The 13,333-nt window shown below is 41.4% G+C and overlaps 1 protein-coding gene across 1 annotated transcript; it reads left to right on the plus strand.

Annotated features, from left to right (window-relative positions):
- Positions 1-2,983: 2,983 nt before the first annotated feature.
- On the plus strand, positions 2,984-3,931 carry LOC308416263 (olfactory receptor 10V1-like; the record flags this gene model as incomplete). The annotated part of the gene is made up of 1 exon (XM_080911197.1): positions 2,984-3,931. The coding sequence occupies one exon, from the start codon at positions 2,984-2,986 to the stop codon at positions 3,929-3,931; it is 948 nt and encodes a 315-aa protein (XP_080767323.1).
- Between the last annotated feature and the right edge of the window lie 9,402 nt (positions 3,932-13,333).

Here is a 13,333-nt window from a genome sequence, read left to right on the forward strand (position 1 = left end):
CTTCCTCTTTTTTTTCACTTTGTAGACATGAACTCATAATCTAATGTAGCCTAGACTGTCTTCAGACCCACTATGTGACTAAGAATGCCCTGAACTCCTTTTCTTCCTGCCTCTGCTTCCATAGCAGTGAGATTATAAACAGTCCCACCAAATCTGACAGAATTGTCTTATACCATAACAGATAAAGATGTTTTAGAAGGGGGACCTGTGGTGTAGACATTGTATTGAGCAAATAACTCATGGAGAAAAATCCCAGAGGAATCAGGAAAGACTGAAAAATTAGTTTGGCAGTGAATAATCCATATACCAGGGTATATGATAATTTGTGATGTCTTCAAAGGTCTGCCAAGAATGTTATGTCTAAAGTTGATGTGAATGATCTTAAGTTTCCACTAAGCAGCTTTTTATGACATTGGAGGCAGGACCATCAGTTGTGCTGGCTTGAATGAGAGTCGTCCCCATAGGCTTGTATGTTTGAATACTTGTCTCCATTTGGTAGTTCTGTTTTGAAACAATTAGGTGTGGTTTTGTGAGAGGAGGGGGTGTGTTCGAGGTTTCAAAAGTATTCACTATTTCCAATTAGTTCTCTCTCTCTTTCTCTGTCTGTCTGTCTGTCTTTTCCGACTCTATCTCTGGACAAAAAAGGAGTTGACCCAGAAAACTGGAAATTGTTGGAATTGATAATACCACTCAACTCTTGTGTTCCCAGTCATAGAATGTTGCAATCCTGTTATGTCTAGTCTGTACTAGAGATGCTGGGCATCACAAAAGTTAGCAAGGTTACAGAAGGTCAAGGTGCTTAGGATGCTGTATATTGGCAGAAGACTAAGAAGAGATGTGTCTGATGTCATGATTAAATGGGATCAGTAAGGAACCCAACGAAAACTTTTGGGATAAGCTGGAGGTCTCAAGGTATTCCTGAAGAGATGGAAGGAAATCAGAAATATATAAAATATTTTTTTGTTTTCATATATATATGCATGTATGTATGTTGATCTCCTGGGACTGAAGTTATAGCCAGTTACTAGCTACTACATTGCTACCCAGCACAGGTTCTCTGGAAGAGTCAGTACTCTACTTATAAACCATTGTTCCAGTCCTTAGAAGAACAGCAGTTTTAATGAGTATTACTAATATTCATGGACAGTTTACTAGAGACAAAGAGATTTATTCTTTTAATATTTCTACAACTGGAGTACCACTGCTCTTTTCCTGGATGAAGATATTAAAGCAGAAAGTATCCACAGGTTGCCTAAGGTCATATTTGTTGGTATGTGTATTCTAATACTAGTACATACACAACCCAACTCCAGAGGCTACCTTTAACTACTAGGAAAAGGATAAAAATGTAGGAGGGTTTATGGTATACCCTGGCTTAAGATTTCAGTGCTGATTTGAAAAGGCATTGGTATGCTGAGTTATTCCAACATTACCTTCAATGGCTGAAAAAGAGAGAAATTATGCACTGCAGATGAACTGATAAGTGGATAAAACCAATCATCTAGAATATATATTATATATGATAGAATGTTATCCAGTCATGAAAGTAATGTAGTTTAAAAGCCTGAGAGAATCTCATTCATGTATTCAGTGTGTTGTGATCATTTCATCCCTGTTACCATCTCTCATGTCCTTCTTGCTCTTAAGTCACTTCTGCTTATCTCCTTCTTTCCAACTTTCCTCCTACTTCCTGTTCTTTGTCTCTTTATTGTGATGAAATGAGTTTAATTCGGCTTCCCTTTTGGTTTGCTTGTTTGTTTTTGTTTCCAGACAGGGTTTCTTGACACAGTCTTGGCTGTCTTGGAACTTGCCCTGTAGACCAGAGTCACCTTATCTCAAAGATCAGCCCTTGCATAGGTAGCTGCAGCTGATGTAAGTTTGTGGAGCAACTGCTGTGTTATATCAGAAGACAACATTTTCAACATTTCCCCCTACCCTCTGGCTTCTCAGAACCTTACCCCTATTTTCTGCAATGTTCCTGGACCTTGACAGTCGTCATTTAGATGTTTGCTCAGCACTCAACAGTCATTTAGCCCCAGCATTTGACTAAGACAAAGTGTCAGTGTCTGTACAGCTCGTGTGCATTGCAAAGCTGAGAATAGAGCTTGTCTATGGATAGAAAGATAAATATTGATAAGGCAGGTTTACTGTTTGCCCATTTGACAAAACAGCAGCAGTAAATCATCCCCATGCTCCCACACCCTTCTTAGTGAGTCTTTGACTATCCCAATCCCAGGATGTTGCTTTTCTGGAATTGTGAACTCTAGCCAGGAGGGAGGAAACTTCCAATAAAGTTCTAGGATGATTTCTCTGTCTTGCAGCCAAAATATGTGGTGTGTCTTCAACCATAGGGGCTAGCTACTTTGTTTTTTTGGTAGGAAACCAAGAACCTGTGCTGTTTTGAGAACCACTGGGGCCTCCTTAACTAACAACTCCTAGGGCAGTATTCCTCCCCTGTTACTGGGATATTCATTTAAATTCTGCGAGTTCAGGGAGCAGCACCCTTACAAGGTACTTTAGTTCAAGCTTTTAAAAAATGTATTCTGGTATCCATATCCCTTGAAAGAATATGTTTAAGGAACAGAAGAATTTCATGTGTTTTGAGGTACCTTGAATAGGCAAATTCACAGAGAGAATATGAAAATCAGGGGTCACAAGGACTCTGTAGAGGACAAAGAGAGTTATGCTACAATTAGCTAGAGTACTGAGAAAATGACAAGATGAATAAAAGTATAGTTATAAAATGAGAATGTAGTTATTGTTTTTCCAAGAAAATCTGTAGTTAATTGTTATTCTGTGATTAGAACAGGCACAGAAGTGAACTGCTGACTGTAGGCTTGGTGTAAAAACAGTTGGATTTGAGCTGACAAGGGTGTGTGAGGGTAGGAGTCTAGCACATCATCCAGCTAGAGCGTCAGGTCTAACATCTGTCTATCCTCAGGGACATCACCTGTGCCAGTGGCACATCCAGTGCACTAAGTAAATGGAGGAAGGAAATCAGACTGGGATGGTCCTCTTCCACTTCCGCCCCTTCTCCAAACTCCCTGAGGTGCAGATGCTGATCTTTGTGCTTTTCCTCATGATGTATCTGATGAGCATTGGAGGAAACACGTCCATCGTCCTCACCATCTGGATCAATCGGTGTCTCCACACCCCTATGTACTTCTTCTTGGCCAACCTGGCTACCCTGGAAATCTTCTATTCTTCTACCATAGCCCCCCTCACTCTGGCCAGCATCCTGTCCTCAGAGAGGACTGTGGTCTCCCTGGCAGGCTGTGGTGCCCAGATGTTCTTCTTCATCTTCCTGGGCAGTGCTGACTGTATCCTGTTGGCCGTCATGGCCTATGACAGGTTTGTGGCCATCTGTCACCCTCTGCGCTACTCCCTCATTATGAGCTGGCATTTGTGTGTGCCTCTGGCCCTGGCATCCCTGTTATTGGGTTTCATTTTGGCCATGCAGTTGACTGTGCTGATCTTCCAACTGCCTTTCTGTAGCAGTAAGGAAATCAGTTTGTTCTACTGTGATGTCCTTCCTGTCATGAGACTGGCATGTGCAGACACCCATGTTCACGAGGCCACTCTGTTTGTGGTCAGTGTCATTGTCCTCACCATTCCTTTCCTCCTCATCACTCTCTCCTATGTCTTCATTGTGGGTGCCATCCTGAAGATCCGCTCAGCTGAGGGGAGGCACAAAGCCTTCTCTACCTGTTCTTCCCACCTGACTGTTGTCCTCCTACAGTATGGATGCGGAAGCCTCATCTACTTGTGTCCCAGTTCCAGCTACTCTCCTGATCGGGGTCAGGTAGTATCTGTGGTTTATACCTTCATCACCCCTATGCTGAATCCTTTGATCTACAGCCTGAGGAACAGAGAACTCAAGGATTCTTTGAGGAAGGTGGTGATAAGGTTCCTCCTGCTTGAAAAACAATGAGCACTATGAATGTTCTCTCCAACACTAGGAAGTAGAAATGCTGTGTGCATGTAATGAGTTTAGAGCTGGGGGCTTGCAGGCTAGAGGTTTGATGCAGGTAGGGTTTCCAATCACATTACTGTTCAATAGTTGGAGTTTGTTTTTTTAGCTTCAGGGTAGTCATTCAACACAGGGATGAAGATTACCTAAAGAATATAAATGTTGAGGACTGTGAGGATTAGCAGACATGAGTGATAGAATTTGTCACTTTAAAACTGAAATGCAGTAGTGAACATAACTGTCCTTGCCCAGTCATCAAATATATCATTGTGGGTTGATGTTAAGGTGATATATGATTGGACAGTAGAGAGGTAGGTTGCAAAAAGGCTAGGTAAATGGAAGAGGAGGAGAGAAAGGGAGACTGGGGGGAATCAAGATGGAGCTGGAGAAGGAGGATCTAGATCCAGGTGGTCTTAATTGGCGATAAGTAGATATGAAGATTTTTAAAGGTTTCTACAGGTCTTTTTATGTCATACAGAAGGGCAGTTTGTATCTTTGTCCATTCGATGTAAGTTTATTTTGTAGAGGGTTTGTGGATTGAGAATTTAATATATAAACCTGCTTGATAAGCTACTGGGCTTTGTAGTCATGTTGGTGCCTGGCTGTGGAGGAATGGATCACCCAGGACAGAAGCAAGAGATTGGGCGGAGTGAACTGCTTTGGAAGGGAGCCATGTGGAGAGGGAGGCTTTGAGTGATAGAGTCTGTGAGCTAGGATCCACTCTAGAGCAGTGTCCGCAGAGTAAGTCCGCGGTGGCTGTTACAAAGCTAAGCAATTCTTTTAATATTTACTATAACATAACATCTCTCTCGTCTTGGACTTTTCTCCAGATACTGGTCTGAGGTTTTTGGCAATCCTGAATACTGAACATGGGGAGGTCAAAACTAGCAGCAAGACAAACATTAGGCCTGAAACATTTTATTCTGACCTTTCTCCTGTGATTCCCGTTGCATAAAGTTTGAGTCCTTTTGAGTATTTCTCATGTGAGCACTGTATTTACAACTCTTCCTCTTTCCCCTCCAACTCCTCCCATAAACTCCTGGTCAACCCACTCTCAAATTCATGAACTCTTCCCTAATTAGTGTTACAAATGCTCGAGTGCACGAACATATGCACATGCTCTCGCACGCGCACGCACACACACACACACACACACACACACACAGAGAGAGAGAGAGAGAGAGAGAGAGAGAGAGAGAGAGAGAGAGAGAGAAACAGACAGACAGACAGAGACAAACAGACAGTATATACAATCATCCCAAAGAGTCTGTTCAGTATGGCTTATCTGTTTTATTATGCAGCCCTAGGGTAGGCATGGTAGATGAATGGAGGTGTGTGATGGAGGGTTCTGTGTGCAGTTGGGTTTTGAGTAGGAACTTACTAGACTGACCAAAGAGGGTCCTCCTGGTCAAACCCAAGGCAGGTCTGACCTAAGGAACCAAAACTTGCTATTTAATTAACTAACTAACTAACTAACTAACTAACTAACTAACTAACTAATTAATTTATCACTACTGTGCCCCTCCTGGTCACCACCTCCCATAATTCTATCTTCATTCTCCATCTCCTTCTCCTCTGAGCAGGCGAGCGTCCCTCTGTGTATCTCCTCACCCTCAAATTTCAAGATTTGAGAGGTTAGGTGCTTCCTCTCCCACTAAGGTGAGATAAGGTAGCCCAGCTAAAAGAACATATCCCAAGTACAGGCAACAGCTTTTGGGATTGCCCTCACTCCAGTTGTTTGGGACCCACATGAAGACCAAGCTGTACATCTGTTACATATGTGTGAGGAGGCCTGGGTCCACGTCATGTTTGTTCTTTGGCTGGTGGTTGAATCTCTGAGAACCCCAAGAGTCCAGGTTAGTTAATTCTGTTGGTTTTCCTGTAGAGTTCCTATCCCCTTGAGGGTTGCAACCCTTCCTCCTTCTTCCACAAGAGTTCCCAAGCTCCATCCCCTGTTTGGCTATAGATGTCTGCATCTGTCTGAGTCAGTTGGTGGGTAGAGCCTCTCAGAAGGGATCCATGTCTGCAAGCATAACAGTATCATTAATAGTGTCAGGAATTGGTATCTGCCCATGGGATGGGTTTCAAGATGGGCCAGTTATTAGTTTTCCATTCTCTCAGTCTTTCCTCTGGAGCCAACACTTTTAATCCTACAACCTCCTAGTGTGGGTGAGAAATTGGGGTTGGTAAAGTGTTCTAAGTTATAGGGGAAAGGCAGAAGCGGACCTCTTTGTGAGCAGAAGAGTTTAGTTGCAGAAAGGAAGAAATTAAGAAGAACAACAACAAAAAAAAAAAGATAAGATATACACTGATCCTCTTACACTAAAATAGCTTAGAGATTGGCTGAGACATAAAAATGTATCTGGTCTAGATCTTCAGGTGAGCATAATCAATAAATCTTGCTGGTTGCAGAATCCTCAAGATGTATCATGCCATCCTTTTCAATGGCATAGATAGAAAGGTATATTATAGAAAGACAGGTGCCACACCTGCTCAAACAACAGAAAATTTTTGACCAAGTTATGCACACTGAAATTCCATACATTAATGCATAAATATATATTGTCTTTAAAATCTTATATGTCCACAGAAAAAATAAAACAAAACAGAGCAACCAACCAACCAGACAAATATCCCTGACAAAATTCACCCTTGGGGATGCTGAGACACTGAGTCATACTGTTCCAGCATCCTGCCTGACCCTACTTCATACTGCCTTAGTAGTTGTTTAATCAGAACTTACTTCCAGGACAGCTTCAAAGAAAGCTGCTGACCCCAGATGACCTCAATTGTTCCAGTTTTACAGATTGACCTAGTCAGGACTTTACTTAAGGCTGAACTTTCTCAGCAGGCAGAAATTGTACAATAACTGTTTCTTTCTTAAGACTTGACAATTTTCCTAATTTTCTTGCATACACAAGAAAGAAAAATGACTCCCCAAATCAACAGGAAGCAAGTTTAAGAGAACTATGTTCCATTCCCACGATGCTGGGGGATGAGTGGTTTTTGGTGGTTCTATGGATGATGAATATTTTTTGTCATTTAGGGGGTTGTTACAAATTTTAATGGTCTTGGGTCAGGGAGGAAAGAAAGTATAGGAGGTTAGGCTCATGAAATTATCTCTTTTTCTTTCCTCTTTCATCCTCTCCTATCTAGTGTTAGGGAGAAAAGGGGAAGAAGATATTAAAAGAAAGAAAGGAGAAATAGGAATAATATAGAAATAATAGAAAAAAGGGTAGATAATTGAATCTATTCTTAGACCAAAGACTATTAGTAAACTAAAATCATACATTGGTACAGATCTTTGTATATTGATACAAAATTAAGGTTATATTTGGTTACAACATAGTATGTATCAACTCTGTTTAAGGTATTGTACCTACATAATTTTTAAAAATTCATGTTCTAGTCCATTTGAAATTTGCTATTGCAAACTGTTTAGGATAAATAAGAAATGCAAGTTTGTAGTTAGACAATCAAACTCATAGTCATGTTAGATACTTGTCTAATTTATTGCAAAAATATCTTTTCAAAATTGAACAGATAGTAAATAGCTAAAAACCAACAATTCAGATATGCTATTGTCTTCAAAAAGCCTCAGTGATCCACAGGGTATGGCACTGAAAGATGGTTTATTATTAAAAGATCTTCTTTGACAAGGAAGTAGGCCTGTTCCCAGAAGCACCCTCACTCCTCTTCAGTGAAAATGGTGATGAGCATCAAAGCCTCCATATGAACTTTGCTTCATATGTGGCAAGCTGCCACTGGGGGAACTGCAGACAGAATGCTATCCAAACTGGACACACAAGATGCAGGAAAGTCTACCGCCAAGCTTTGCAATAACAAGGCATGCAAGTCCTTCATAATCCCTGCTTCACTAAAACATGTCATATATTGGACCAGAAGGCTGAATATGGATGCTCCAGCATCACAGAGATAATTTTTGGGTGAATGTTCAGGCAACCAGAAACCACTGTCATTTAAATAGTTTCTTAAGCTGTTTGTTTTGCGCGTCCTGCACACTCAAGTAATATTTATTCCTTCTCAGGTCTCTGATGGGGGTCAAAGCTTAAATTGTTAGGATTTAGAAAAACATTATAGGGTCTATACAAGTTATACTTGAAAATGATTTAAATAAAAACTCTAACTCACCAAGATAAGACAGATAGTAGAGTACTTTCTCAAAAGTTGCCAAATACAAATGGGCTAGACATTGTGAATATAATTCTTAACTGGTTGTTTTCACAATTATTAGTATTGTATATAATGCATTGATGTAAAAAAGCCTTTTATTGGACTAAAAGAGGGAAATGTAGAGAAAATCTCTTATAAGCATCACCTGTCAATAAGAAAGCTGATGGGCCTATGAACTAAGGCAGGAAATAGGAGGTGGGACACTGGCAGGAAGAGAGAATTCTGGGAAATAGGAGAGTACAAAGGAGAGATTCAAGAGAATGTAGGAGACAGGCTGAGGATAGAGAAGTAAACCAGCAGGTAGATGAACTCAGGGAGATCCTGAGGAGACAGGAAGGAAGAATCAGGCAAGAACAAATGAAGTGGTAAACATAGAATAGTTTAAATGGTTAAATAAGTTAAGAGCAAGTCAGGGGATGAGCCAAATTTATAGCTTAGGCATTTCATAATAAATAATTAGTCTCCAAGTCATTTCAGAAGCCAGGGCTGGGGAAAAAAGCAGATTTAATATTTTTATACTGTTAAGGTGAAACAGACATAGTATGATCAGACAATTGTGATCATAATGATCAAGATGATGCTTGTTTGCCACAGGGTTGCTCACTCCTGCAAATGCCAATGTGTAGTTTTGATATAAATGAAGGACAAAACCTCCTTTTTGTTTTGCGTGCGTGTGTGTGTGTGTGTGTGTGTGTGTGTGTGTGTGTGTGTGTACATGTACTCTGCATGTGTGCACTCATGTAAATGGGTGTTTTCATGTTCTATTACTTTGAAGCGATACTATGACAGAGGTAACTCTTATGAAAGAAAGCATTTAACTGGGGGCTTGCTTACAGTTTCTGAGGGTTTGTCCATTTTCATCATGGCAGAAAGCAGACAGGCATGGTGCTGGTGCAATAGCTGAGTTTCAGATTTTGATCTATAGGCCGCAGGCAGAGACACAGACACTGGGCCTGGCTGTGAACTTTTGAATCTTCGTTGTTCACTCCTAGTAACACACCTTTTCCAGTAAGATCACGTCTCTTAATCCCCTCCAAACTGTACATCAACAGGGAACCAAGTGTGCAAATATATGAGCATAGTGGGGGCATTCTCATTCAGACCACCACAGTAGGTTTGCATGCAGAGGCCAGGAGTTGATGCCAGGTGTCTTCTTCAATAGCTCCCCACTTTGTTGTGTCTGGAGTGCATGGATTTTAATGAGTCTAGGGAACCAACTTGCCCCAGTGGTCCCTGTCTCAGCCTCCCCAGGCTGGGATGTAGGCAGCTGCTACGCTGGTGGGTTCTGGGGATCCAAATTCTGGTCCTTCCATTTGCATGGCAGTTGCTTTATCCACTGTCCCTCACCCTTTGCTTCTGCAGGTACATTGTCAATGAATACCGAGAACTGTGCATGTGACTGGAAATTTCCAGGCACTTTCAGTTCCTCACATATTTTTCTTTCTTTCTTTCTTTCTTTTTTTTTTTTGAAATAGTGTTTTTTTCCTCACATAATACATCCTGATTACAGTTTCCCCTCCTCCAAGTCCCTTCCTCCCTTCCATCTGGATACACCCCCTTTCTGTCTCATTAGAAAACAAACAGGCTTCTAAAAGATAATAATTACATATAGTAAGATAAAACAAAAACTAGCATCAGAATTGAACAAAAGAAGAAAAGGAGCTGAAGAGAGACAAGAAACAGAAACAGTCATTTGCACAATCAGAAATCCCGTCAATACACTAAACTGGAAGCCAGGCATATGCTATATGCAAAGGGCCTGTAGGGCAAAAGAGAGAAGGAAATAAAGTAAAATAAAAATAGAATAAAAATAAGACAAAATTAAAAAAAAAGAAAAACGAAGAGAAAAGCATTGTCATGGCACTGTAAGATGCTATTGAATTAATCTTTTGTTCTTCATCTACTGCTGGGCATACTCATAAGAACAGTTTGTTTTCCTAGTAAGACGCTCTTGGAAAAAGCTCAAATTTCATTTTGCAAATTGTTATAAAACTGGGACCTGGATGGATGCAGGGTTGAAAAGCTCTGCAAGGGCTTTGCTTTCTGATATGGAAAACCACAAGCCTGGTAACTTTCAAACCAAGTGGCCCAGGTGCCTGTTTAACATATCAAAGTGGACCTGCCTCCAGGTTCTCCCAGCATCCCTCACTCCCCAGCTTGCATACCCTCTACCCTGGGACTGGGTTGCCCTTCCCTAAGCAGCTCTTCCCTACATAATCCAGACATCTAAGGGTCATGACCACTGTGGACTCCCTGATATGTCTGCCTCTTGCTATTCTCTCTCACATATCTATAATAAACTTCCTCCTCCACCATACCTAGGAGCAGACATGTTCTCTCCTTTTTATTTCTCTTTCTCATTCAAATATATGTATTGCAAAACCGAGAAAGCAATCAGAAAAGCAATATTTAGTCTGTATCTATGCTATGTCATCTGCAAATAAAGATATGTTGACTTCTGCCTTTCCAGTTCGTATTTCCTTGATCTCCTTCCGTTATTGCTCTAGGTAAGCTTTAAAATGCTTTACTGAATAGGTATGGAGAGTGGGGACAACCTTACCTTGTTTCTGGTTTTAGTGGGATTCCTGTTGGGGTACACTGTGAAGGCATGTCTCTGTATACTCAATTGTTCATTCTGTACCAGCAGGGAGCACCAGTCTCATAGTTTGTTAATATTCGTTCTTCCTTACCCGCCTGAGGCAATCTAGAATTCTATCTGATTGGTTGTAATAGAGAGCTCACAGCCAATAGCTGGGCAGGAAATGGAGGGCAGATCTGGGCAGAGAGAAGGACACTGGGAAAAGAAAGGAGATTGGGAGATTTAGCTAGGGGGACATGGAGGTGAATGAAGGGAAGTGAATGGAGGGAGGGACCAAAGGAGAGCTGTACATGTGGTGGGGCATAGTGCCAGGATTAGTCGGGTTAGGGTAGCTGGGAGATTGTCCTAGCTAAAAGGCCTAAGCTTTAAAATATTAAAAAGCCTTTGTGTCATTATTTATTTTGCTGGTGGGTCCAAGGAAGTCACCTTGTAGATTGCTTTGAGTTTATCTACATTTATGTTGATGTTGGCTATCATTTTGCTGTAAACTGTCTTTATTATGTTTAGATGAGTCCCTTGTATTTCTAATCTCTCTAGGATTTTTTTGAGACAATGTCTTTCATTGGCCTGGAGCTCACAATTTAGGTAAATCTGGCTGGCCATTGAACCCCAGGGATCTACCTGTTTCTACTTTCCCAGTTTTGGGATTACTGGTCTGTATCATTGTGTTTGATTATTGTTATATATTTTTAAGTGTGTTCTTGGAATTGAACTCAGATCGTCATTTTTGTGGAGGAAGCACTTTACTGACTGACCTATCTCTTAAGCTCTAATTTATTTTTTTTAAGTGTCTGGATAAAGGCAAGAATAATGGCGGAAGTTATAAGGAAGAAAACTTGTTCTGTATAATCTCTTTTTAACAAAGTTGGCACCGTTCAGTCATGGAAAATACTACCTTGGGAGTATACAGAAAAACCGAGCAAATAAGAAAAAGCTGTTCCATGCTATGCATCTGATGGTGGCCTTATCTAACGCACCTTTCTGATTACATAATGATCTGTGTCTCCACTGTCTTACAGCCATTGTCCAGCTGTGCAAATTAGAGGCAATCGGCAGTAACCAAAGTGCTTCTATTCACGGAGATGAAAACTTTGTCTACAGAAGACACACAGTTTCTTCTCTCACCTCCCCAGAGCTAGTTTTACATCAAGTAAACCCATTTATTCCAGCATTCCTGATGTTTCTATGTTTAACCTCTTAATGGTTGCATCATTAATAAGCTAAAAAAGTTTAAATATATTCATTTTATATTTTCATGAGATCCACAATTTTACCCTGATAAAATCATTTTACTTGTATGAATGTTTTGGCCTGCATATATCTGCACACATGTGTGCAACCTCTGCAGAGCCCAGAAGAGGGCATTGCATCCTCTGGAACTGTGAGCCACCATGTGGATGCTGGGAATTGAACCCAGTTGGTGCTCTTAATCGCAGGGCTATTTTTGTATCCTGAAAGCAACTGTGTTCTTGCTTCGAAATGAATCCATCCTCCTTCCTAACTTCTGTCCAGATTTCAGATGTCTACACTTCGAGTTTTTCATTGTAACTCATACCCATCTTACTGGAGAGGTTGGAACAGGAGAATGGCAAGTTCAAAGCTTGTCTGGGCAAGTTAGGGAGATTCTGTCTGAAAGTAAGAAGAAAACAAACGGGCTGATGCTAGGGAATGGGCTCAGAGGTGGAATGTTTTCCAAGTGTTTGCTGGGCAGGAGGTTCAAGCCCTGGCCTTAGGGTTTACGACCACCAGGGGGCGAGGAAGCTTTCGCAGTCCTTGTGGGGCCATCTGGACAGGAGCGGGCGGTCAGAGGATTAGAGTTGAGAATCGCAGGGTTGGCTCAAGCAGCTCAAACCCTGCCTTACTTGACTATCTTTATGGCAACAGCGGAAGTCAAAGTGCACATTGCAGGGGGTGAAGTCCGTTTATAGTAAGAAAGAATCTAAGGCCTTTAAAACAGAACGCAAAGCCGAGGATATTGAACTTGAGACCAAGTCTTCGCCAGCTCCAATTGTGGACAACTAATCTGATTGATACGACCTTTGTTAATCCCAAATCAATTAGGGAGGGGCGGGGGCTAGGGGCACGGTTGATGCGGAAGGACAGTGAGAGGAACCACACTTTTCTAAAAAAAAAAAAAAAAAAAGTAAAATATCGGGGCTCTTTACAGCAAGGAGGAGAGAGGTGGGTTTAAGTTTTCCAAATCAAACGTCTTTATCCTACAACCTTTGCCCAATAGTTACAAGTCAGCCACTTCTTTTCTCATACAGGCTTCGCAGCAAATTGCTAAGCAGTTTCTGATTTATTTAGCTATGGAGACGGAGTCCTCCAGAGGAACAGGATTTCCTTAAGTTATTCAAATTGCCAGTAAAAGGTGACCGAACCGCCTACACGTTTACGAGAGGCGCCAAAGCCACTATCATCATAATCCCCAAATTCCTCGCCGCAGCCCGATCTAGGACGCCCCACAGGAACGGGTCTCGGAGCTCGGACCGCGCAGATTCTATATCTCGCAGGTCCCTTCTTTAAGGCGGTACAGCTCTTGAGCATCATCGGATTATTTTCCCTTGTCA

This window comes from Micromys minutus (genome assembly GCF_963924665.1).
Source record: "Micromys minutus genome assembly, chromosome: 2".
NCBI lineage: Eukaryota > Metazoa > Chordata > Mammalia > Rodentia > Muridae > Micromys > Micromys minutus.